Below are 26583 nucleotides of genomic sequence, written 5' to 3'. Positions count from 1 at the left end.
ACATCTACGGTACCTTGAATATACCGCAGAATCCACTTCACAGCCTGCCAGTGTTCCTTCCATGGATTATTCATATATCTACTAACCATACTAAAATCTTGTGAAATATCGGGCCTAGTGCATACCATAGCATACATAAGGCTCCCAACAACACTTGCATATGGTACTTCAGCCTTTAACCTCCACTCCTCCACTGTTTTTGGTGACTGTTCAACATTCAATTTAAAGTGTTGAGCTGGAGGTTGTGTTACCGGTTTAGTCTTGTCATATAAACCGAAACGCTTCAATACCTTTTTCAAATAAGACTTTTGAGAAAGACAAATAGTGCAATATTTCCTATCTCTCTCAATTTCCATCCCCAAATTTTTCCTTACTTCACCGAGATTTTTCATCTCAAATTCACTACTCAACTGATTTTGTAATCGTTGAATCTCCACCTCACTCTTAGAAGCAATAATCATGTCATCTACGTATAAAAGTAAGTAGATAAAGGATCCATCTTGGAGCTGCTTGAAGTACACATAAGAGTCATATTTGCTGCTTGTGTACTTTTGTGTCTTCATAAACTTGTCGAATCGTTTGTACCACTGCCTTGGATACTTCTTCAAGCCATACAACTATCTCTTTAAGTTACATACCCAATATTCTTTACCCGCTACTTCAAACCCATCAGGTTGCTTTATATAAATCGTCTCCTTCAAGTCACCGTGTAAGAAAGCAGTTTTCACACCGAGTTGTACAACCTCGAGATCAAACCAAGTATGCTTTACCGCTGGAGAAAACACTTTGTTATAGTCAATACATTCCCTTTGCGCGTAACCCTTAGCTACCAACCTTGCTTTGTATCTTACATTGCTTGCACGTGGAGATCCTTCATTATCAGTATATACCCACTTGCATCTGATTGCCTTTTCCCCTTTAGGTAGCTCCACCAGCTCCCAAGTTCCCTTCTTTTCAAGGGAATCCATCTCTTCCCTCATGGCTTTCTACCACTCCCCCTTTTCAACTGTCTTGACGGCTTGTTTATAAGTAGTAGGAATTTCTTCTTCTACAATCGGTAATGCATATGCAACTATATCCGCGAACCTTTCTGGTTTGCGAGTATTTCTTCATTCTTTCCTATGAGCAATACTATCATAATATGTCTTCTGGTACTTCAGGTTGTGTTTCTTCTACTTGTACCTCTAGTTCTGGTTCTTAGGTTGAACCATCAATTGTTCCCAATTCTAACTCTTCGTCAGAACCTTCATCTTCAAAATTCTCGTCTATATGGACAAACTTTGTTGAATTCTCATTAGGAATAAACTATGCCATTTGCTGACATACTTCATTCGTTCCACATTGCAGTCTCATTAAAGGTTACATCTCTACTTATCACTACCTTCTTCGACTCGGGACACCGCAACTTGTATCCTTTCACCCCTGATTGGAAACCCACGAAAATGGCTTTCTTGGCTCTAGGATCAAGTTTTCCTTCCCTCACATGGTAATAAGAGGGACAACTAAATACATGTAACATATAATCTGAAACCGGTTTACCGTACCATACTTCCATCGGAGTTTTACCTTCTAGTGTCGTTGTTGGCAACCGATTCACTAGGTGACACGCATATTCCGCAGCTGCAACCCAAAACTTCTTGCCTAATCCAACATTAGAAAACATACATCGTACTTTCTCCAACAATGTACGATTCATGCACTCCGCCACCTTGTTCTGTTGTGGAGTCTCCCTTACCGTGAAATGACGCTCAATGCCTTTATCTTCACAAATTCGCAGGAATGGATCATACTTGTAGTCACCACCATTGTATAATCTTAAGGCCTTCACTTTCCTGCCAGTATTCATCTCAACCTTCTTCTTCCACTTCAAAAATGTATTCAAAACTTCATCCTTTCTATTCATGGTGTACACCCATACTCTTCTGGTAAAGTAATCTATAAAGGAGCCAAAATACCTTTTACCTCTCAAGGATGCATTCCTTGAAGGTCCCCATACATCTGTGTGAACATAGTCTAGAATTCCCTTGATGGTGCTTTTACCAGTCTCTTCCCCTTCACACGATGTTCACAAAATCCCAACTTGTTGCATGATTTTGTGCCTTTCGACAAGCCTTGCGAAGTCAGCTTTTGCAAAGACTTTTCTCCGATATGCCCTAAACGCATATGCCATAGTTTGGTAGTGTCCGACTCAACACTATCTGATACTGCTGCAATTCCTTCATCCATTTCACTTGTGTTTCCTTGCAGAAAATACAAGTTTTCCATGTTTCAAACCTTTCATAAAAACTAGCCCATTGGAATATACCTTCAAAACTCCACCTTTCAATGTCATCTCAAACCCTTGGGAGTCAAGTTCACCTAACCGGGGTAGACCAGCCAAATCCTGTAGTTTGACTAAGATCAGATTTTTCTTCAATTCTGGTACATAACGAACATCTTCAAGTTCTTGAACGACATCATCATTCATCTTCAAACAAATCTTCCCAATCCCTTCAACTTTACAGGTATTATTGTTACCCACAAACATTCTTGGTCCATCAAACTTTTCAAACTTAATGAACCAATCCTTCCTAGGACACATATGATAGGAAGCTGCATAATCCATAATCCACTCAGTTGTATTCGCAACTAGTGCGGACAGTCATCGAGAACTTGTCATATTCATCATCTTCAATAGCACCAGACTTGATTTCAGCAACGCTTGCGTCTAAATTCTTTTTCTTGTCCTTGTTCTTTGCTTTAGGACAATCCTTCTTCCAGTGTCCATTCTGATGACAAAAGGAACATTCATCATATGCTGGGATCTTTGATTTGGCCTTTGGTTTGAAACCTGATTTACCCGAATTCTCTCTAACTATTAAGGCTTCCCTAGTAGTTTCCCTGTTCAAATCTCTATCCCTTTGCCTAGTATCATAACTTATAAGAGCAGCAGTCACATCATCAAACTTGAGTGTTTTCTCCTCTATCTTATTCGACAAACTATCAATGAAGGTCTCATACGAATCAGGTAGAGATGCCAAAAAAACAGCAAGTTTTGGTTTCATCATCGAGTTTCACATCAATATTAAGTGCATCAACAATTAATCTATTGTACTCAGTGAGGTGTTCGACCATAGAGGTACCTGGTTTTTTGTTGAATCTGAAAAGTCTTCTCTGCATCATAATTCGGTTTGAAACACTTTTCACCGCATACTTGTCTTTCAGACTCTTACACAGCTCGAAAGCTACATTCTCACTCATCACATCGTACTTTATATCCTTCATAAGGCACAAACGGATTGTGTTGCAAGCCTGACAATTCATCTTTGCCCATTCAACGTTTGTAGTCACTGGTGCAGCAGGTTTTACTTCTAATATAGCATTCTCTAGGTCTTGCTAACTCAAAGCATCATGAGCTTCACATTTCCACATGGTAAAACTGTTCTTACCATCAAAGTTCTCTACTTCAAACTTTGCGTTCGACATCGATTTCGACATCTTCACCTTCAAACTCTGTTTCTGACTTCAAACAAGATAACTCTAGACAAAACCCTAGAACTCGCTCTTGATACCAGTTTGTTGTGCTTAAGATTAGCTACTTCCAAAACACCCCAAGATATTCATACAGAAAAACCGAAAATATGCGGAATTTAAACAAGAACACAAAGAAAGATAGTGGTTCGGCAATATGCCTACTCCACTGCAGCAAATAAACTTCTTATTGAATATTTAGATAATCGAAAAACTGTTTCTTCACACACCTCTAACAGTTCAGACTTAGATATAATAACCAAAGGGTTATCAATCCTATTTATAGTCCTAGGAATAATCAAGAATTGCCTAGAAATAGAGGTCCTAAATAGAGAACTAATTCCTAATATAACTTAGAAATCAGATTCTTAAAATACTTGAGGAGGTGCAAACTGATTTAGGAAATCAATTTGATCTTTTCTAAAATAGTGTGTTTCCTAAATCGAGCCAATAACTAACAATTTTCAAAAGAAAGACAATAAACCCAAAACTAAATGAAACCTTCCTCTTTCTCAAACCTAAAATAAAACATCCAAAAAATCCTAGTGATTTCAGGCCAATAGAATTAAGTAACACACCTTATAAAATTTTATCAGAATTATTAGCCAACAGACTGAAAAAGTATTTAGATAAGATGATAACACCATTTCGGCCAGCTTTCGTACCTTCTAAACAGATTGCTGATAATATAGTGGTGGCTCACGAAGTAATTCATTCCTTAAAAAAGATGAAAAACAAGAATGAAGGGTTAGGGGTTAAAATTGACATGTCGAAAGCTTTCGACAGAGTCAATTGGGAGTTTTTAAATCAAATAATGTTAGCTTTTGGTTTTAGTAAGGATCGGTGCACTCTGATTGCTCAATGCTTGTCTACTGCATCTATAGCGGTTCTTCTTAATCGAATCCCAGGAAAAGAAAAATTTCCTTATCTCTACTGCATGGAGGTCTTCTCCAAATTACTTGTTGCTAAAGAGCAGGAAAATAACAGGGATAAAAATAGCTAGACATACCCAATCTTTTAACCACCTTTTCTTTGCAGACGACTGTCTGTTGTTCACTAAAGCTAGCCTGCTAAGTTGTAGTAACTTGCTTAATATCATAAATCACCCCCAAACTGAATAACTACATAATACTTTCTCGCGAACAAACATAATTTAGCCAGGCTTCGGGACAGCTAATAGATTTTAACAAATCCGAAGTTTTTTCAGTAAGAAAATACATTCACGACACCAAAGAATGATGATCAAACTCTTAAAATTTAAGAAAATAAATATTTCAGACTCTTATCTTGGCGCCCCTCTCTTCGTAGACAGATCTAAACTAAAAACTTTCGGTAACATGGTTCATAAAATGGAAACTAGAGTTCAAAGTTTTAGTGGGACCTCTCTAACTCAACCAAGTAGGTTTGTTTTTAAATAAATTAGTTCTTACCAGTCTGCCTATTTACCAAATGGGTTGTTTTATCCTACCCAAAAAAGTCACTGAAAAAGTTAATGCAATCCAGCGCGACTTCTGGTGGGGAAAAGAAAATTTTGGAGGGCGTTACTTGAAAGCTTTCGACTTTCTATGTAAACCAACAACTTTAGGGGGCTGAGGCTTTAAAGAAGATAATAAAATGAACCTAGCCATGATAGTCAAACTAGCTTGGAGACCGGATGCTGAACCAAAAGCACTTTGGGCTAGTATTCTAAAAGACAAATACTTCAGAAATACTTCTGTTTTTCATAATAAAATTTTTATTATAATACAAAACAAAAGGGGTTTTTGAGCTTAGGACGGTTGGATAACATTTTGAGAGACAAACATTGTATCCTACCATCCCAGTCTCATCTTAGCGAAAGACATCTGACGGATGCAAGAGTTGTAACCTATAATTATTATGAATATACATTAATTGGGTTATGTCATAACTAGGATCATAAATAAAAATTAAATTCAATTAAACAAAAATGATTAAGACTTTTGGCTTTAATTATGTCATTATTCTATTTTTCATTGTATTCTCCATCTACAAATAAATAAATAAATGAATAACCAAATAATTTCTCAAAATTAATAATAGAAAATTTTAATTAAATCCAAAAAAATTAAAAAAAAACTAAGTTATTATCCGGCCGCTGAACGATTGTGCATAAAAAACCAATTATAGAGAAAATCCATGATAATGAGTTTTTTTTTTTGTTAAATCATGCATCAAAAAGAAAAATAATTTACAAATCATTTATAAATAACAAAATCCTATAACATACCTAGAAACAATAAATCAAAGCACAAATTTTTTTGTAAATGACCTTGGTGATATGAAGATGTTTGGTGCAAAGAATCACAACCAACATTTACATTCCTATGAATCAAACCCTTCAATTAATAAAGAACGCGCAATTGGGGATACTAAAACTAATTGGGGGATATAACTTACTTCCCCCAACCAATAGTGTTTGTTAAGGGGTGTTTTTTGGGGGAGAAAATACGAAACTACCCTTTAAAACAATAAAAGCTAAATCAAACATAAAAATACCCTACTCCCTTTTAAATTCGAAACCTTTCTCACTCCCTTTCAAATTCCCTTCTCCTTCTCTTTCGGCTCCTCACTTTGAATTTTTTTCTTTTTTTTACATTCGGTAGGGATGAAGACCATGCCGGTAGTGAGTGCCGGCATGGTTATTTAGGATGAAGACCATGCCGATAGTGAGTGCCGACATGGTTATTTAGGATGAAGACCATGCCGATACTGAGTTCCGACATGGATATTCAGGATGAATACCATGCCGATACTGAGTTTCGGCATGGTTATTAAGGATGAAAACCATGCATGGTTCATTTGGGAATCGACCATGCCGGCACTGAGTTTTTCAGGCGTAACAATGGCGGATTCAATGAAAAAATCAAATTTCAATACATTAATACCTATATATGACTAATTGGAGCACTTGTATATTCAGCTTGTTTACTTTCATGGTTGGTTCTTCCCATAGACTTTCATGATCATAAATATCTTGATTTAATGTTGTTGCATCAACAAATTCAATGATAATGATTTATTCTAATGATTATCAAACTAAACTATTAACTTGCCTAATTATATTTAACCACTAAACATGATTAGTGAGGGGTAGATTAGGTATTACGTAAAACACTTAGATAAGGGGTGACCCTGAATTGATATTTGGATCCAGGTTTTGTCCTTTTCCTCTATCCCCCAATTAGTTTTGATATCCCCAAAATATATGCGAGTATATATTTTGGGCTTAATATTGTATTTATTTTAATACCTTATGGCACACCTTTTTTGCTTCTAATTTTTCACATTTTTATTTTGGAATGATAGGGAAAGCGTAAGGATAAGTAATTGTATATACATGTACAAACCATCCTAATTAATCCTAAAAAGTACTCCCTCCGTTTCATAATAATAGGCTTGTTTATGTGCAAATTTGTTTTTTTTTTTGTAAAGAATTTGATGCTAGCGAGTTTCGAACTCAGATCACTGGTATCATCACCCAATGACTTTGCCAATGAATTTGCACATAAACAAGCCTATTATTTTGAAACAGAGGAAGTATATCATAAAATACTAATACGAAATGTGTGAGATTCAGCCTACCCAAATTTTGAGGATATATTAGAGACCAACTATATTTTCACTAGAAGCGATAATTAAATTAGATAAACCCTTTTTTAATTTTTTTATCGAACATTAACACCATATTAGTTAGGTTCAGGGTTCATCGTGATAGAAGATAAATGTTACAACTCGTGTCGTTACGGCACGGGTTATTTCTAGTACATTACAATGAAAGTTGGATCTGGAAATGTATAAAACAAGGTGTAACTCTCATTCATAGGTTCAGTTATTGGGAGGTAGGGATGGAAAGATGATAAATATATGGACAAACAAATGGATTCCAGGCTTAGATGAATCATTCCGTGGCTTTAAGCTAAACTCGTCAACACTTGTAGCTGAGTTAATTGACTTAGATATGCTGAAGTGGAACTCAGAAAAAGTTGGATTTAACTTGCCCCAGACTATTTCATACAAAACCTTAAAGATAAAGATTTTTCCAGACACAAATGGACATATGGAAAAAGATATTTTAAGTTGGCTTTTAACAAAAAATGGGCAGTTCACAGCTAAATCATTATACGCTAAACTGCAAAACAATGAGACCAACCAGACTGCACAGATGAATCAGAATACACATTCAAAGAATTAAATTGAATGTTTCTCAAAGAATTAAGATATTCTAGTGGAAATGCATTGATGATGCATTACCAGTTAGGAAGTTACTTGGTCAATATAAAGGACAACATATAAACTCATTGTATTTTCTGTAATCATCATTGTGAATCTCTGAAACATCTTTTTTTTTAATGTCCTTATGCTAAGTCAGTATGGATGCTTCCTCCACTGGCTGGTTTAAACTTCAATCTAACATTCCTTTCATGAGTTTATACTCTAACTGGATTGCAGGAAATTCTAAGGATAATGTGATAGAAATAGTAGCTACAAAATGTTGGATTGTCTGGAAAGTAAGGTGCATGAGAATTTTTGAAGGAAAATCAAGTAATAGTTTACAAACATCTTTAGCAGTGCTAAGACATCTTAGATTCTGGACACCATCACTTCTAGATGTATCATCTGAACTTGACACAGGGCATATTTCTGAAGGATATTCTTATAAACTAAAGCCACTTTTGCATAAACAAAGAAGAGCAATCCACAACAGTATCCAGTTAGTATGATGGTGTTTGTCAATTTCTGTATACCTCAATTGTGGTTGCAGTCATTAAAACTACACTGTTCATTGTACAACGGTCCTCTCCCACCTTACAAGTAGATTAAATATGAGGTAAGTTTACAAAAAACAGTGAAGCTAGTGAACACCAACCATGGAAGCTGGAAGACTAGTTTTTGGTCTTGTGTATCCAAGACTTATTAGCTTCTGCACGAGTATTTTCTCAGCATCAGCCTGAAAAGTAAAAAATCAAAATATTAGCATTAGTGTCTATGGACAGTGAAAAGTGAGAGGGAAGGAGGGAGAGACCTCAAGCAATGGGCTGTTCTTAGGGATATTGCAAGCCAAAATTATGTTCAGACCGCACTTCAGAGCTACAATAGAGATCAGTTTTAGCATCAGCATTGGGGGGTGAGACTACGACCATATGAGCAAAGCTTATTCACTTCAAAAATGTAAGAAATACCTAAGCGGCGAGCAATGCTTGAGCCGGTGTTATCTGAAGCACCTCCAAGAATGGAGGTCACGCTCACTGTATTACTCTGTGTTTTAATCAAACAACACATCATTAAACTGAAAATAAAGAATAACGAAGGCATAAACCTGTAAGCCAGAAACATGCAAAGACTACCGAAATTGCCAACTCACAGGTCTAGTAGGGGCAGCTGCATATAAATGACCAAATTTAGCTGAGTTGCAGCCAATCCATGCGTATATCTGCGATCAGGCATTAAGAGAAGTAAGAATCCTGAATTTAGTACATAAGTAATAATTTGAAATCATAAGAAGACCTTCAGTGACATATAAAAGCCTCAAATGAATAGATGAATGAATTCAAATACATGTATACAAAAGATACAATGAATAAGATATTTGTTGAGAAAGCAGAGGCTACTATCTAATACATTAATATTTTACCCTGTAGAACCTAGGTTCTGATTTTAAATTGACACTCTTCTTCCAACCTTCTTCTTAAGGCAATCTTTGGAATTAGACCCCAAAACGGAAATTACAAAGAAATTCAAACCAGGAGTAACAGTTTCAAAAGTCGGAAGCAATCTTTGCCTTGGGCCCATGTCCCAAACAATATACCCACATCAAATGTATAAACACGTGCTAATTAACTTACTTTCTTTTAACTATAATTAGACGCATTGTCAATCATATACCAATCAACAAATTATATGCATTTGACCACTCAACCTAACGACTAGATTCGATTCATCAGCTGCCAAATCAATCAATCCAGAATGAGTCTATCAACATAACTAAATACCTTGAAATTAGCACTAACCTAAACCCCTTTAGGTTAGTGGGAATCCCTCAACTTGGTATAGACAAATCATCTGTATATAGATATAAAAAAAAGAAAAGGATGGAACTAGAACCTAACTGATATTGATCCCAAAGTCCTAATTGTGATGCTTTCCTTAGTCCTTTACATAATCAAAATCTTACAGATCTACTCAATTTTACTCTATTTGATGCCAATAGTGGTGGCTATTGAGTAGAATGACTTCACTAAAATTTTAATTGAGAAGATAGAAGTTGATATTAATTTTTCTTTCAATCTATTTGTCTACAATCACAACACAACCTTGTCAAATAACCAAACAACTTTTGTAAGACGGTAAAGAGAGCATAATACTGAACACTCTCCCTGATTGGTGGGGGGAAAAAACAAGGAAGACCCAAAAGCTCATCTGCACATTCAACAAAGAGGAATAGATTTATATTTTCAAGAGTCAGCTGAGTAACAAATGTACAGCTTGGCCACCTAAGCTTTCAGTGTGAAGATTGTGGTGCAAGGGCTGCCAATTGACATTGACATTTGTAGAAAAAGATGAAGTTACTGAAGTTTTTCTCATGACCATGTGAACATTATCGGCAACCATTTTCAAATGAAGTTGCACGGAGAGCAAATGAAGTGCTTGGCTTTAGTGGGTACAGGCTTATGTGTGCAAACGACAACTCCAATTCTCCAACCCATGGTAATTTAACACCTCAAAAGGGTTTTGCACAACATTTAAACTCTGATAATCAAACGTAATACTAATCTTCCCAATGGGAACTAGATTTGCTCATTCCAGTGTGTAAAATACAATCATGGTACGCTTATATAATTAAGACCTTAAAACATTCAACAACTTCAAGAATTACACAAATAAAACACTTAATTATCTCAGCTCTTCAAAATTACATACGCACTTAAACCTAGAAAACCTATCACAGTTTCACAATTCGTCCAGAATAATTACAGAAAAAATCTCATACGCTGAATCGGTAACAAATAAAATAAGTAAAATTAGTATGTTTACCTGTTTATGAAGCTTTATGATTTGAATATGAAAAGTAGTATTATTCATATCCTCGGTGAAACACGTTATCTTCGCACCATCTTCGTCACCGGCATCACTACCCATCACAGTGCTTTGATCAGTACTCATAGCTGTTTCTTTCAATTTTAGGGAATCAACATTTAAAGGACGCCCATTTAACTCCTCCGACGCCATCACTGGATTTTTATGCTTTCTTTCAAATTTAGAATTTCACTAATCTGTAACAAGGGTTTTAGGAAGACCTTTACGAATCAAAGTTTGCTTGAACAAAAAGTACTAAAACTGGAGAAAAATAATAAATATATTAGCACTTCGATTTGGGCATCCGGCGTTTGGTTTTGAGCGCCCAAATGCTATTGTAGATTGCATTCTACATTCTATGTAACCTGGCAAAGGTCATCGACCAAAGAGTCATCGCCCAAATGCTATGTCTACACCTCGACATGTTTTTTTTTTTTTGTTTTGCGCAAAGTTGATGCCATTATAGGATTATAGTAGGAGTTGTGTTTTTCTTCAAAGCGGGAAATTCACTTTTAGATGGAGTTCAAAGAGTCGTTGGATTTCGCATACATCGGAGAGTGATTCTAGATTTTGGCTATCAGATGCAAGGGGAGGTCACAACCTGCTTCAACTTGGATTCCAATCTTTTCTGTAAGATGCTTGGAATTCGTCACTTCGGAGCGATAAAACTTGCCCATTCAGCTCAAGGAATAGTCATAAGATGCGAGTGAGGGTTTTGATGGGATCCAAAACCACTACAAAAAGCGAAAACAATTAATTGTTGCATTTGTAGTATATTTTATTTGGCAAAAGAGTTCGGTGCTGGTGCAAGTTGGCAAATTATCAACTGCTGTGTTAGTCGCCTGGTACACATGCTCAATAGAGAAGTAATCCAACTCCTTGACCAACTGCTATGCTAGTGTCCTGGTACACATGCTCAATAGAGAAGTAATCCAACTCCTTGACGACAGTAAATGGAAAGCCAATGTGGTTCCATACGATTTTGAAAGAAAATCTTGGAGTATTATAGAATCAACACCATATTCTACTCGTCTTATATCAGGTTAAAAGCCAGAGTCAAGCTTAAATCCAGCCCTTGAAGTTCATGTATAAGAATATTAGATTAGATGGCGATGGCGGCTGAATGTCCTGGATAATCTGGAATACATGCCAGTATAAAAAAGCAAGTTACTAATGATGGCATTTATAACTCATGTCATAGGAATGGAGATGGAATAAGCATATTTCCTTCCAAAAGCAGAAATCTAATTGACCTGTGTACAATTGGGCACTTTCAGATCTATGTTTATGTGTTCTTTCTCTTCGTCCTAAAGTAACAATTTTCAAGTGTTACTCTGAAATCAAATAATATTTCAGACACCCATTGTTGTTTCTCATAGTTAATCAAGTAACGGCCACAGGTGGGATAAAAGTCATGTTATTGTCAGAAATGGGTGATGTTTAATCAAGAACCTACATGTATGGGCTACTAAATAACTACCTTAAAATAAAAACTTGGAATTCAGGGAACATATTGTAAAAATATTGCTTTTATAAGCATAAAGAACAAATGAGCTCAAGCCTATTAATAACACATGGATAGTACAAGTATTCAACAAAGCTAACACACGGCATAATACTAATGGTAGTCAAAAATTTCTAACCTCGAGCAATTGAATCTTTTTGTAACTCTGCATCCCGATAGATATGCCATTTTTTATACCTCTGTGGCCCTGGTAGAACAGGTCGAATTCGAGGTGCAGACATACAATCTGAACAACAACATCCTTTAAACTCTTCAACACAATTGTTACAAGACAATATTAACATATTGCAACCAAGGTTTGCACAATTCCTGTGCCACAAATCATTCAATCTCTGCAACCCACATATATAGCATCTCGCAAATGCATCATTATCAGGCTGGGGATCCACTCCATTCGCAGAAGCCTCTGGATTGTACGCGGAAGGAGGAAGAGATAAACGTGAATCGAAAACAAATAAATTGCCAATCCATCCATCAGAGCCTTCCTTCTGAAGATAATTAGATACACCTCCCTTTAGAGTATACAAATTTTTATACCCTCTTTGTCTAAGAATAGTCGAATATACATCACAACGAATCCCTCCCGTACAATACATTAATACTTCGGTTTTTTCTTTGTCAACACCAGATAAAGGATCATCAACAACATCTACATTAGCAGTACTACTTTCAGATTCAGATAAACCAAATGAAGTTGTTCTAAAAGAATCTACTTGAGGTCTTTTTGCACCATTAAAATGACCAATATCCCATTCATACCCATTTCTCACATCTAACAAAACAATTTTCCTATCAAAATCATTCAAGTTTCCTAATAGCTTCTCCCTCCATTCATTTGGTGTTAAAGGAATTGCTCTCATAGATGATTCAAGTATAGGCAAGTGTGAAATTCCTCCTTCATATTGTACCAATGAGGGTTTATATCTCAGTCTCAATTTAGGAAAGGCATGACTATTATCCGAAGAAGGAGAAATTTGAACAAAAATTTCAGAAAATTTAGGATCTTTTTTTAACCAATCAACATACCTTAATGAATCTTTAACTGGACCACTAAATTGAGCATTGATTCCTTGTTCATTTATATAAATTCGGCCATGAATATCAAAACCTTGTAAGAATAAAAGCTGTTTAGCAACTTCTTCTTCTGGGTTTTCAATGTACACAAAACGATAAAAGTTTACGACTACGAAATCGTCGTCGTTAATAGAGGGAGTTGATGAGAATCCATCGTCGGAATCGGAAGAAAATGTAGACTTACAATTGAAATTCTTCTCATTCTTTGATTTAGTAGAGAAAGAGTTTCTGAAACTGGGGAAGAGTGGAAGGGTTTTGGGGTTGAAGCTTATTCCTGTAGCTCTGCCATGAATGTACTGAGGGAATAAAGGTTTGTGTCTTTTCGGAATGGATTTAGGAATTGAAACTGGAGTAGTGGATACATCTGCGTACACTCCCATCTCTCACTGGGGTTTCACCTGCGGATAAAGTGATGAAACTCATAGACCTCGATAGGGCTGAACATGGTTTCGGTTTTCCACTGAAACCAGACCAAACCAGACCAATTAGGAAGAAACCATACCGAACCATTTACTAATGGATTGGTTACGGTGTAGAAAGTGGAAAACCGATAGTGTTGGTTTTGGTTTGGTTTGACCTCTAAAACCGAACCAAAAGCCATTGGAAAACCGATTAATTTTTAAACTTAGTTTCTACCGAGTATTATATTCTACCCATTGATTTAGAGGATAAATAAAAACCCTAAATCTAATATGTCATTATGATACACTCCCTCTTTCTCTTTCTCCTTCTCTCATTCGCCTCCTTTCTCCACCCCCAACTACAGCTGCTGCTACTCGACTTTTTTCTTCCCGTCTTCCTTCTTTTTTATTTGTCAATAACTAAATTAAGATATATTATATATTTTCTTTTGATCTCTAGAATTAGAGTAAGCTTTAACTATTCTTGATATTTTTTTTGTTTTATTGTTTTTGTCTGTAAATTTGTGTAAACCAATACTATCGGCAACTACGATTTTTTTATCTGTAAATTTGTGTATTTTTTTTTTTTGGTTTGACATAATTATTGGTTAACCAAAAACCACTGGGACAAACCGAAACCAACTGGAACCATTTGGAAACCGAACCAATGGTTAATGGATTGGTTTGGTTTAGATTTTTAGAAACCAATAGTATTGGTTTCGGTTTTGGTTTCTCTAGAAACCGAACCAAAACCGACCATGAACAGCCCTAGACCTCGATGACTGATGAGAGTGGTATATCTACATCTAGCGTTATTTTTGTGGAAACCTCCCTCATATAAGGCTTTCTATGCACAAGGTAAAAAAAACAAAAATTGACATATCAAGTGGCATGGCAAATGAGTTGTGCTACTATGGGAAATCAACCAAGCGATAGAGTTTCTATCGATAGTTATTAACTCTGATGATATGAATAGTCAGTGGCGGAACCAAAAATCCAGGTAACCCCTGGCTTGACCATTTTATACTCCCGGTTAGGCTGGCTTAAGCCTAAAATTAGGGTACTAAAATTTGGCCTAATAGAAATAGGCTGGTAAAAAAATGGTTTTTTTGGGCTTTGGGGGTGGCTTAAGCCAGCCCAGCCTAGGCTGTAGTTCCGCCCCTGTGAATAGTAGTGGATACAGCTGCGAACACTCCCATCTCTCATTGGGGTTTCACCTGCGGATAAAGTGATGAAACTCATAGACCTTGATGACCGATGAGAGTGGTATATCTACATTTAGCGTTATTTTTTTGGAAACCTCCCTCGTATAAGGCCTTCTATGCATAAGGTCAAAAAAAAAAACAAAAAATTGACATATCATGTGGCATGGCAAATGAGTTGTGCTATTATGGAAAATCAACCAAGCGATAGAGTTTCTATCGATAGTTATTAACTATAACATAGGTGATGATATGAATGCCGGTAGCGGTTTGGTCTTTATCGCTCGATGGTTACTATAACGCTCGATGGACACTATATCGTTCAACGACTATTTCCCCCTGCTTTATTAGTCCTACGTATACGCCCATGTACTTCTTCAAATTACTCACACCTACTTCTACATATATTTTACCAATTTCTGTGTCTGTAATCGCAATTTTAAATTTCATAATCATCAAATGGCGAGATCCAATGAAGAGAGAAATGTTATTTATGAATCGGTTTAGATTACAACAAGAAATGCATCAATAGAGGTTGCAACAACTTGATGATGAGGAAGTTGAGGATAAGGAACTAATCGACACTCTGATGCTCGTATATTCGGGCCAAATACCTAGAGTTCCAGGGCCAAACAAGTATTCTCAAGGATATATACATATCGAGGGAGGGAATTTTACCACCAGAAGCTAATGCACGATTATTTTCTTCCCAATTGTGCGTTTCTGTTTAAGATTTCCAACGTTGATTCCGCATGCCTCGTCACCTGGTGAAAAAGATTATTGATGAGCTTTGTCGAGTAGAACCTCGACTTAATTGTCAGTTTGATGCACTAGATATTAGAGATCATAGTCCTGAACAAAAAGTTACTTAAGCTTTGAGGATTATGGGTTATGGCAAACCAGCGGATGCGAACGATGATACCTTATTATGGGTAAAACAACTTCATTCACTAATATTTCATTTTTTGCAAAGTAATAATTAATCATTTTGGTCCAACATGTTTACGAAAACCAACCGAGGAAGATGTTAAACAAATATTAAGGGTGTTAGAGCATAGCTCGGTTGAACCCACCAAGCGTTGGTATGTCAAGTTTGCTTGTCATATTTTAGTGAGCCAAAACTCATTTAAGAGTCACTTGATTATGTACTAGAGTCAACTTCGTATAGGTTAGCTTGAAAGTATTAGGATATGAGACATTACAAGTATTGCGAAGACTTGAAGAAGTGAAGAAGTAAGGAGCTACAACGACAACATCATCCTTCCACTTGAGGTTAATGATATTTGACTTGAACTGTTTCATTCCCTAACGTATCTTTCAAGTCGTGCATATTGAAAACAAAACTGCGAAGCATGAATGATTATACTCTAGTTAGACATATTAAGGAATACAATACGAGGTTTATTACTTAACCATTAAAATTTTTAGATAAGACATCGACATAATCGTTTGAATGCTATTGTGATTGTGTATGGGTATAAGGTGAAGATTTCATCCTAGGAAACAATGTTTTACATGTGTTTTAAGGAAGTAAATTCATGAACTTGTTTTGTGAATCGAAAGAGAAATCGCCAGGCATTATTGGTATTGTTTTATGAACTACCAATATGTGTGATTATTATAACCGCTCATAACTTGTTTATGTTCTTGGTAAAACTATTCACAAAGGCCTGACTTTTGTATTTGTATGACTTTTATTAGTGAAACCGATCTTAAGTAATCACCTGAGATGGTATGATCGATTTAGTGTTATTGGTATGACCGACTCTGGGTAAAGGGGAACCGATCCTAGTAAGAGGTGCAACCTATCACAAAGGGGAATCGATTCTTGTAAGAGGTGCAACACGTTTTTAGACATTGGGGGAACCGATCCTATGAACATGTGCAACAAATACAAGTTAAATACCATAAATATGTGGGAACCGATCCTATGGACATGTGCAACAAGGGGGAACCGATCCTATGAACATGTGCAATCGGTCACAAGAAATCTCAACCCAATCCGAGCACGTTTTGTGTTTTTAACAAAAAAAATTATCCAAAAATATCTTTTCGAATTTTCAATTATTCTAGAAATATTAGAGAGATACCGAAAATATATTTGGTTAATGTGGAAACGTAAAAAGATGTCGACATACTTTGAACATGTGCAGTAACACTTATCTTTTATCGTTCAAAGTTATTCCTTAATAGCTAAAGGAAGAAAATCCCGGATCGAATCAAATAATTTGAGAATATTTTATTTAAGGTTTTTAATTTTATTTTTGGAAAATGAAAATTAGTAATGTGCATTTACTGGTTGGAGATTTTCTAAGAGAATTTCGGTCATTATTTTGGACAAAGCATTTCCAGGAATTATGGAAACCGAATCTCGAATATATTGCATATCTTGAGAATATTTTCGGTTTTGGAAATTCCTTGGTGTCCAATCTTCCTTGGTATATACATATGAAAGTTTGCATTTCTAGCAAACTAATCCTCGTACAACAAGAACTATCCAGTTGTGCTGGTACTGGTGAAGCCGCCTATTCAGATAGGAGAGTAACCTAATTAGGAGAAATCTCTTACGGCCGCTCAGTTTAAAGTCTTCTTTGGGATTGAGAAGCTCCATTAGTACCCTTGGTGGGAAACTAGATAATTGTGGTTTATCTTTTGTTTTCAATTGATTTGATTGACTAACGGTGGTTGAACTTCTATTTCACCTAGTTTGTTTATGCTTGAGAATCTTCTCTTCTGATATAAGATTCACTCAAACTAGATCGAAGTTTCGACGGGGATCTTTAGATTGTTTGTAGATCTAAAGACGTCTTGTGATAATCCATTGTTAACAGACTCCGTGCGTGATTGATCACAAGAGATTCAAGTTGATTGTGTGCAAGTGTTTATTGAAGATCTAAGAAGATTTGAAGACAAAGAAGACTTTGAAGATTTCTGATTTGGGATTCATAATCTTTGGTGTACACAATACTTGTTTTGATAAAAGAGGATCCAACTATAATCGGTTTATCCTTGTGGTAGATTAGATTGATTAGTTGTGTAGATCGACATCAATACAATTCTTTGTGATTAAAAGTATTGATTGCAAAATCTTAACAATTACTTTGGTAGTTGATAATAAGATAGATCTAAGAACCTGACGAATGAGTTTATTGAGATAAACAGAAGAGCCCTTGTCGAACTCATATCACTTGGTTGAAAAGAGTTGATACCAAACAGATTTGTTGTTCCTTTATTGTTTGGAATACGAACCAAAGGAATTGTTCCAAGTACGTGACTTATTACAGGTCGGAGGCATGGGAATACAGACGAAACTAGGTGAACTATAGGTTTAGTTGCTCGGTCTCAACTATACGAAGTTGGTTTGGTTTTGTATAGCGGCTTAAACCTGAGAGTATTCAATTCTGGACAAGGTCCCGGGGTTTTTCTGCATTTGCGGTTTCCTCGTTAACAAAATCTTGTTGTGTCATTTACTTTTATTTTCCGCAATTATAATTTAAAGTAAATTACACAAACATTAATTCCTATTTACTTGATAAGTAATCCTATTGTGTTTGGTTAAGTCCGAACCTTTTATCATGTAAACATACTTCATTGTTGTATTGTCTCGATCTCGTATCCATAGACGATCACACAAAGTGTGAACCGATTTGTAGTATTGTCTCGACTCAGTCCATAGACAATCACTTTCAGAGAAAGGACTTATAGGTAGAAAAGTTTTAGATTGAGGTATATTTGGGTACTCTCGTCTTTTCAATTGGTATCAGAGCATGCAAACACGAAAAGATCTAACAATCTACATTTGATGCGATCCAACCTATAATACATGAGTCAAAGTAGAGTTAAGCGAGAGACAAAACTTAAGGAAGACTCAGTTAACGTATCGCAAGACGTTGAAATTTTGATTTTAAGAAATGTTTAAAAGGGGCTTCTTCGTCAAGTTCTACTTGCTCTTTTGAGAATAAGTCTGAATGTTCTCAAGACGAGATTAAGTTAAGTCCCGTATTTGTAATCAATGATTCAGACACTGGAAGAAATCTTCTTGATGACGAGAAAAACATTGATTCATTGAAAATAGAAATATTTCATCAAAACGAATTAAGCGAAAAATTTCTCTAATGTTCAACTGAACTAATTCTTGCATTAGAAAGGGAAAGAAAGCATCTAGAAAATATAAATTGTCTGTAAGTTATGATTGATCAACTTGTCATTGGTCTTGGTTCCTCAAAGTCTGAATTTGTTTCTCTAAAAAGAGAAGCTTCATTAGAGATTCATTCTCTAAAGAAAGGCTTAACAATTTCCTTGAGGAAGCAAAGAAAACTGATTTTAAATATATACAGAATCTTGAGGAAAAAGCAAGTGTTGGTCTTTCTCGAGCGGAACTTTTAGAGAAAAATCGTGGTGCTACTCTTGAAAAAGTACATTTGTTAGAAGAGAAACTTGTTGATTATGATGCAAGGATTAACTCTCAACAAAAGAGTTTTGAAGAGAAAGAAGGTGAATATCTCTCCCGAGAAAAACACCTTGAGGCTGATCTAGCTAGTGCTCTTGATAAAATCAAGATGTTGGAAGAAGAAAATTTGGACCTTAAAAAGTTCAATGCTAGCTCAACCAATTTAACCTCAATGTTAGAAGCAAGTAGAAATCATCGTGATACACGAGGATTGGGCTATAAGGGAATAGATGCTTCAAATATTAGCAAAGAGGTAAAATTCGTTAAAGCTACAAATTCTTCTAAACCAGAGGCTTCCACCGATGTAAAAGATGCTCGTATTTCTTATAAAGAAGTAAAACCAGTCAAGCCTAAGAATTGTGTTCAACCAGCAGCAATCAAAGAGAGCACTTATGCTAATGTCAACAAACCAACAATGTTGAACAAAGATAAGAAGAAGAAGAAGAAGAAGAAGAAGAATCGTTGATCTCTAATGCAAGAGGATCCACAAAAAGGTAACATTAAAACTCAGACTTCGTATGTTACTAAGCATTGTTGTTATTGTGGTAGTAAATGGCATGTGGAATGGGGATGCAAGATTCGTAAGATAAAAGATACACTTTCTTTTGTATCAAACGAATTGGCTAAGATTGCTCCCCAAAGGAACTCAGATCGGTATTATCCTAAGTTTAGGAAAAAGAATTATTATAACGATAGTTCAAATTTTGCGTATCACTCGACAAGGTCGTTTCATAAAAGACCCAATTATAGAAAGATAGATGATTTTTTAAAATGCAAAAACAAGATCTGATGTTCCAAATTGGAGAAAGGGTGTTTCGAAAAATATTCAAAAAGACTATGATCCTAATGGTATGAAGGAGAAAGTTTCTCCTGCGAAACCCAACTCTAAATGGGTCTCGAAGTCCTCCATAGCCAAGAAGGGACCAAAAGTTAGTCACAAGAATGACTCTCAGCTGTTAATTGTTGGTGACAATAATTACAAGGGTTTTCTTGAAAGACTAAAGAAAGACATCATGTCTGAATTCTCTTGTACTAGTGGACGTGGTTATAATGACACTCTTCATCACAAGTCAAATAAGAAAAACAAGAGATGTAACAAGAGAAAACAAACCAAGCAAGAGGTCAAGAACGATGACTCTGTCTTAGTCACTCATGACGAACAAGACAAGGCTCAACTTAACACAACCTAGTTGTGTTAGAACGTGCATACTCACCTTAGTGCTCAATCTTTTTAAATGTGAGAAAGCACATGAAAAAACTGAGCACATGACCTCTCGATTATTTTATGACTAATTAACATCTTTAGGGAGATTTATCTTTTATATGCATACCTTCTCTATCTATCTTTGAGCTTTTGATAAAAACGGTAATTTTGAGCTGATGATGTTGATATCTACTGATCATATTTGTGTATATCTTGCTTTTATGGTCAAAACGAGCCAAAAATCACTGAATTCAGACTTAGTATGCAAAAGTTATGTCTAAAACTGTTTTGTGTATGAATTCGTGTGTCACAACCAATTCTAAACTTGTTTGGAAGTGTGGTATGACCGATTCCTAGAAGCAAATTCATATGGATGAATTTTATATTTTTGCTTTGAATATTCAGTTTATGGGATGTTTGATATCGGTTTTCTGACCTTAATATTCGATCTCATATGTTGTGAACCCTTATGGTTTGGGTGACTTTTTGATTTAGCAGGATTAAGTTCTAGCCCATGTTGGTAGGCCTTATCAAAGGATCATGAGGGATTCTGATAGAAACAATATGTGAAAAAGTCACAATATGTTGAATCGGTTTTTGTTTAGCATAAAAGCATATGTGTTTCGGGGTTTTCAACTTTTGCTTGCAATAGTTAAAAAACGGTTTTCAACCTTTCTCTGGTAAAGGTTGGTTGTTGTTATTCTTTTGTTTTGCATAAGGATGACAACATAATGATATTTCGATATCAATTCTCCCTGGAAGAAGATGCAAACATATTGGAGAAGTGGATGCGAAATTTGAGGTAACAATCTTGTTAGTTAATTGTTTTCCTGTTTAAGAAAAGCCTGATTTTATTGCGTATATTTATTACTTTTGCTTAACAAAATTTCGGTACAATTGATGTTTTATTCCATTATTTGTGTATGGATGGGTGTGTGATTCAATTGGTTCCGGTTAAGAAAAACTATTGTTATCTTGCTTTATTGTGTGGTATCAATTGTTTAGGCTTACAAAATTTCGGTGCAATTGCGATGCTTTAATGTCTATGTTGTTTTAATTGCTTCCGGTTGAGGTGAATAATTATGCAAGTTGATTTATTTGGTTTGTATGAATTGTTTATGGCTTAACGAAAGAAAAAGTTTACGGGATGAATTGTTTAGTCCAACTCGATTCTGGATAAGAGAAACTAAGTTAATTCTGATATTAGTTAGACTCATCAAAGTGGAGGTTTCGTTTATTCAAGTCTAATCGAATTCCTTAACAAGAAATGCTAGTTAACTAACCTAGTACTTGTCTTGTTTGAAATTTAAAGGTCTAAGTTATATGGATAATTAGAACCTGATGAGAAAAATAGAGTTATCTTTATTTTGGTCTTATCGAACAAGCGATTGTATTTGTACAATCGGTTTAGCAAAGGAACTAAGGTGCTTAGTTTATTTTTGGTTTGCTAAACTATTATGGAAAATTGCTTCAGGCAATTGTTTCCTTGGTAACATATCAAAACAAATTACTTTATAGTTTCGGTTTTGATATTGGTTATCAAAAATGGTGTGTGGAACCCTCGTGCTTAACTCTATAGGTTGCAAGTCTATTTTGAGATTTGTAAAATCCTTTCGGTTTGTCCTTTATTTTTTCGTTTCTTTGTCATTTTGTGACAAAAAGGGGGACAAATATAGGGTACGTTAATTAAATACCCCTAGTTTTAACACCCAATAAATATACCCTTATACAACAATAAATATACCCCTATCATTTAAAAACATTATCCATTTAAAAAATAGATTACTTTAATACCCTCACTCATATAATATTTTTATTTATTTCAAAAAAAAAAAACAAATTTCTTTCTCTACCACTTCGCCGCCGCCGCCACCACCACCATACCTCCAACAGTAGCACCACCACATATCCACCACCACCACCAACATTCAACCACCACTAATCCACCACCAACTAACCGCCACCACCACCAATATTCCACCACCACCATCGTCGTCGCCGCCGACACCACCACGACCGCCTCCGCCGCCACCACCACCAGTCCACCGCCGTCGCCGATGGTATCAACAACCGAAGTTGATCCCCAAAACAAAAATAAAAAAAATAAAAAATAATATGGCATCAACAACCGAAGTTGATCTCAAAATCTGGTGTCAACAATCGAAGTTGATCCAAAAAAAACATCAGAGAAAATAAGAAAAAGAAAAAAATAATAATACGGCGTCAACGACCGAAGTTGATTCCAAAATCTGGTGTCAACAAACGAAGTTGATCCCCAAAAACAAAAATCAGAAAATAAGAAAAAAAATAATATGCGTCAACAACCAATGTTGATCCCAAATTCTGGTATCAACAACGAAAGTTGATCCCCAAAACAAAAATCAGAAAATAAGAAGAAAAAAAATGCGTCAACAACCAAAGTTGATCCCAAATTATGGTGTCAACAACCGAAGTTGATCCCAAAAATTGATACACCAAAATTAATGAACCTGACGTGAATCGAACATGCATCTTCTGACGTGGAGACATTTGTGCTACCACTGCACCACAGATTCGTCTAATATACCTCAGCCCTGCAAAAAACCAATTTACATAAAATCACACATATAAGTCCAAAAGATAACACTAATGTGAGGACAATTAGTTAAATTCAGAATACTAATAAGCTTCAAGCTTACCTGCTAACACTAAAGAAGCTAAGAGAGTGCAAAATACAACTAACTGAAAGAATAAATGATATATTAGTGTATTACTACTATGACTAGTAACTAAGCGTGAAATTAAATTTCGCAAATATGTCATTTCTAACACGATTAAATTGGTAAACAAAGAAAGGAAATCAGACCTTGTTAACTGCCCATCACCATCACAAACTATCTCTTGAAGTATATGAGGATTGTACATTGTTAGCTGCTCGTATGTACGGTGTTGGTACAATATGGTATTCACTTATGCATATCTACATGGTCGTGAGTAAAGTGCAAATGTTCCACCTGCAATGTAGTTATACAATGATATTCATATACATACCCAATCCCAATCTTGTACCACTACATAAGTTCAATATGTTTATGAAAGTATGCCCATGCCAGGAAAGAGTTGTTTTAATTTAGTAACAATGGTCTCCAAGGCAGATAACTACTTTACGGGTGTAAAACATTTCTGAATAGCCAAGCCTGAAGCATAACTACAGCCTGAGCAAATGTTCCAACAACCGACGATACTTGCTCGTAATATTACTTGAAAATAATTGCGCAATAAAATGTAAAAAACAAATTAGTGAGTGATGCCTCTAAGTTGTGTTCATGGTTATTAAATCATAGTATATTCAAAACCATCACTGGCACTAGTAAGAAAATAATAAAAAAAAAATCAAGCCAAATCCACTGCACAAACATGATAGGATTGACCTAAGAATAACTTCAAAATATTAATAAAAAATGCATTCAAAGAAATTCCTAAGACATCTCAAAAAAAAATTATACTAAAAATAGAATTCATGATAAAATTCATGCAGACATGGTTGATCTTCCTCGAGTAATTATCCCAAATGTAACTAAAATGATGGTTAACTAATTATACATTACAAAATAAGAAACTGAAAATGATTATGGAAACCAGTATATTGCAAATGCAAATAGCTCAGGTATTCATCCAGCTTATAAATTTTTAGTACTCACCTCAAAACTGACAGGCTCCTCCAAACCTGTCATTTGTATCATCGCAAGTGTATCCTCAAAGCATGTATTTGATCCTTTAGACTTACTGGTATTTTCCCACAACTAAAAACAGTGTTTCTTGTTTGTAGATGTAATTTGATTATGCATCATTCCATATAGTTGTTGTGTTCCAAGGACCGACCGTTTCACAATTGTCTGTTTGAATCGGAAAATTAGTTTATATAATTAGCTAAAATTCCATCTTTTAACACCAACCCATGAACCAATTCTATAATTATAAAAGAAAAACTTCATTAAATATTGAATGTACCTTGATGCGAGACTGGATCACTTGTGTAGCTCAGAGAGAAAGCAAATATTGAGCTTTTCACCTGTTTGACAACTACTTTTGTACATAATTTCTTCTGATGCGGATTCGTATGAACACATTTGTATTGTCAACTTACCACCACCACCACCATTAGCACCACCACATATCCACCACTGCATAAACGTGGAAACAAAAATAATATGAATTGATTAGTTTTTAAGCTTCAAATAAATCAAATGTGCAACAAATTAAATTGATAATTACCAGAAAACAAAATTGATTATTATCTTCAAATAAACCAAACGTGCAACAAATTAAATTGATAATTACCAGAAAACAAAAATGAAGACCTAAATCTCTATCTAGATCGTTTGGATCTTCAACCGATAGTGAATTGACTCTTAATTTGAGAAGAAGAAGATGCAACTGTTGATGGTGACTATGAAGTCGATTTCGAAACTTTGATTGATTTCAGAAGAAGATATCTCTCAATATTTCAAATCGTCTCTGAAATCTCTCTCAAATGAACCAAAAATAAGTATCACATGGTTTTATTAGGTCTTAATTTGTTGGCGACCGCAGAGGTGGTGGTAGTGGTGATGACGGAGGTGGTGGTGGCGACGATGAAGATGGTGGTTGTGGCTGTCGTTTGGGAGAGTAGGAGAGCGAAAACATTATAAATAATAAGATTGATTTTATGTGGCCCAGAACAATATAAGATCTAATTTATTATACAGGCAGGGTAGATCTAATTTATTACATATTGATTTGATTTCCTTCTGAAACGGGGAGGGTATTTTTATTGATGGATAAAGGCATTTGTGAAGCCCATGAAAAGTAGGGACATTTATTTAATTCCCACAGAAATATATGGAGTAAACAAGTGATACTGGTATTGATTTATATTGATTGGTATCACTAAGGGAAAGGACATTGGTGCTTAAACGTTTATCTAACGAAAGAGTGAAAGCATAGACTAAGGGGGAGTAACATATCATATACTTGTAGTTATATGGACTACAAAGGAAATAACAAAGACGTGTGGATTGATAAAATCTACCTATCTTACCTTTAGGGGGAGTATTAGCTTTGTTATTATAATGTCAATAGCGGCATTTAAGGATTGAATGTATACAGGTTATTGTGTTGTTGAATTCGGAAATCAAGCGTATGTGTAATGAATTCTTGTAATTTGTTTATCCATATGATGTAAGAGTTTTGTCAATAAAATTGACAAAGGGGGAGATTGTTAGAGCATAGCTCCGTTGAACCCACCAAGCGTTGGTATGTCAAGTTTGGTTGTCATATTTTAGTGAGCCAAAACTCATTTAAGAGTCGCTTGATTATGTACTAGAGTCAACTTCGTATAGGTTAGCTTTAAAGTATTAGGATATGATACATTACAAGTATTGCGAAGACTTGAAGAAGTGAAGAAGTAAGGAGCTACAACGACAACATCATCCTTCCACTTGAGGTTAGTGATATTTGACTTGAACTGTTTCATTCCCTAACGTATCTTTCAAGTCGTGCATATTGAAGAAAAAAACTACGAAGCAGGAATGGTTATACTCTAGTTAGACATAGTATTAAGGAATACAATACGAGGTTTATTGCTTCACCATTAAACTTTGTAGATAAGACATCAACATAATCGTTTGAATGCTATTGTCATTATGTACGGGTATAAGGTGAATATTTCATCCTAGGAAACAATGTTTTACATGTGTTTTAAAGAAGTAAATTCATGAATTTGTTCTGCGAATCGAAAGAGAAATCGCCAGGCATTATTGGTATTGTTATTCATTGCATATCTTTTGAACTACCAATATGTGTGATTGGTATAACCTCCCATGACTTGTTTATGTTCTTGGTAAAACTAAATACAAAGGCCTGACTTTTGTATTGGTATGAATTTTATTAGTGAAACCGATCTTAAGTAATCACCTGAGATGGTATGATCGATTTAGTGTTATTGGTATGACCGACTCTGGGTAAAGGGGAACCGATCCTAGTAAGAGGTGCAACCTATCACAAAGGGGAAACGATCCTTGTAATAGGTGCAACACGTTTTTAGACATTGGGGGAACCGATCCTATGAACATGTGCAACAAATACAAGTTAGATACCATAAA

The 26583-nt window shown here is 35.5% G+C and overlaps 2 protein-coding genes across 2 annotated transcripts; both read right to left on the bottom strand.

Annotated features, from left to right (window-relative positions):
• Positions 1-8169: 8169 nt before the first annotated feature.
• Positions 8170-10866, bottom strand: LOC113312884. The gene is made up of 5 exons (XM_026561616.1): positions 10564-10866; positions 8894-8962; positions 8712-8787; positions 8555-8619; positions 8170-8479 (listed from the first exon to the last, which is right to left on the bottom strand). Exons 1-5 carry the CDS (start codon positions 10756-10758, stop codon positions 8384-8386), a joined length of 501 nt encoding a protein of 166 aa, XP_026417401.1. The 5' UTR covers positions 10759-10866; the 3' UTR covers positions 8170-8383.
• Positions 10867-11252: 386 nt separating this feature from the next.
• On the bottom strand, positions 11253-14436 carry LOC113312882 (rhodanese-like domain-containing protein 8, chloroplastic). Its single transcript, XM_026561615.1, has 3 exons — positions 14380-14436; positions 12249-13631; positions 11253-11742 (listed from the first exon to the last, which is right to left on the bottom strand). Exons 2-3 carry the CDS (start codon positions 13582-13584, stop codon positions 11708-11710), a joined length of 1371 nt encoding a protein of 456 aa, XP_026417400.1. The 5' UTR covers positions 13585-13631; positions 14380-14436; the 3' UTR covers positions 11253-11707.
• Positions 14437-26583: the final 12147 nt, after the last annotated feature.

This window comes from Papaver somniferum, chromosome 9, assembly GCF_003573695.1.
Source record: "Papaver somniferum cultivar HN1 chromosome 9, ASM357369v1, whole genome shotgun sequence".
NCBI lineage: Eukaryota > Viridiplantae > Streptophyta > Magnoliopsida > Ranunculales > Papaveraceae > Papaver > Papaver somniferum.
This window is presented reverse-complemented; position numbering and strand designations above follow the sequence as displayed.

Excerpts from the sequence above, each read along its gene's own strand:
- LOC113312884 (XM_026561616.1), bottom strand. The coding sequence starts at position 10,758 with ATGGCGTCGGAGGAGTTAAATGGGCGTCCTTTAAATGTTGATTCCCTA. Across the intron at positions 8,788-8,893 it reads CAGCTGCCCCTACTAGACCT|AGTAATACAGTGAGCGTGAC; the intron begins GTGAGTTGGCAA and ends ATTAAAACACAG. Across the intron at positions 8,480-8,554 it reads AGAACAGCCCATTGCTTGAG|GCTGATGCTGAGAAAATACT; the intron begins GTCTCTCCCTCC and ends TTTACTTTTCAG.
- LOC113312882 (XM_026561615.1), bottom strand. The coding sequence starts at position 13,584 with ATGGGAGTGTACGCAGATGTATCCACTACTCCAGTTTCAATTCCTAAA. Across the intron at positions 11,743-12,248 it reads AAAAGATTCAATTGCTCGAG|ATTATCCAGGACATTCAGCC; the intron begins GTTAGAAATTTT and ends CATGTATTCCAG.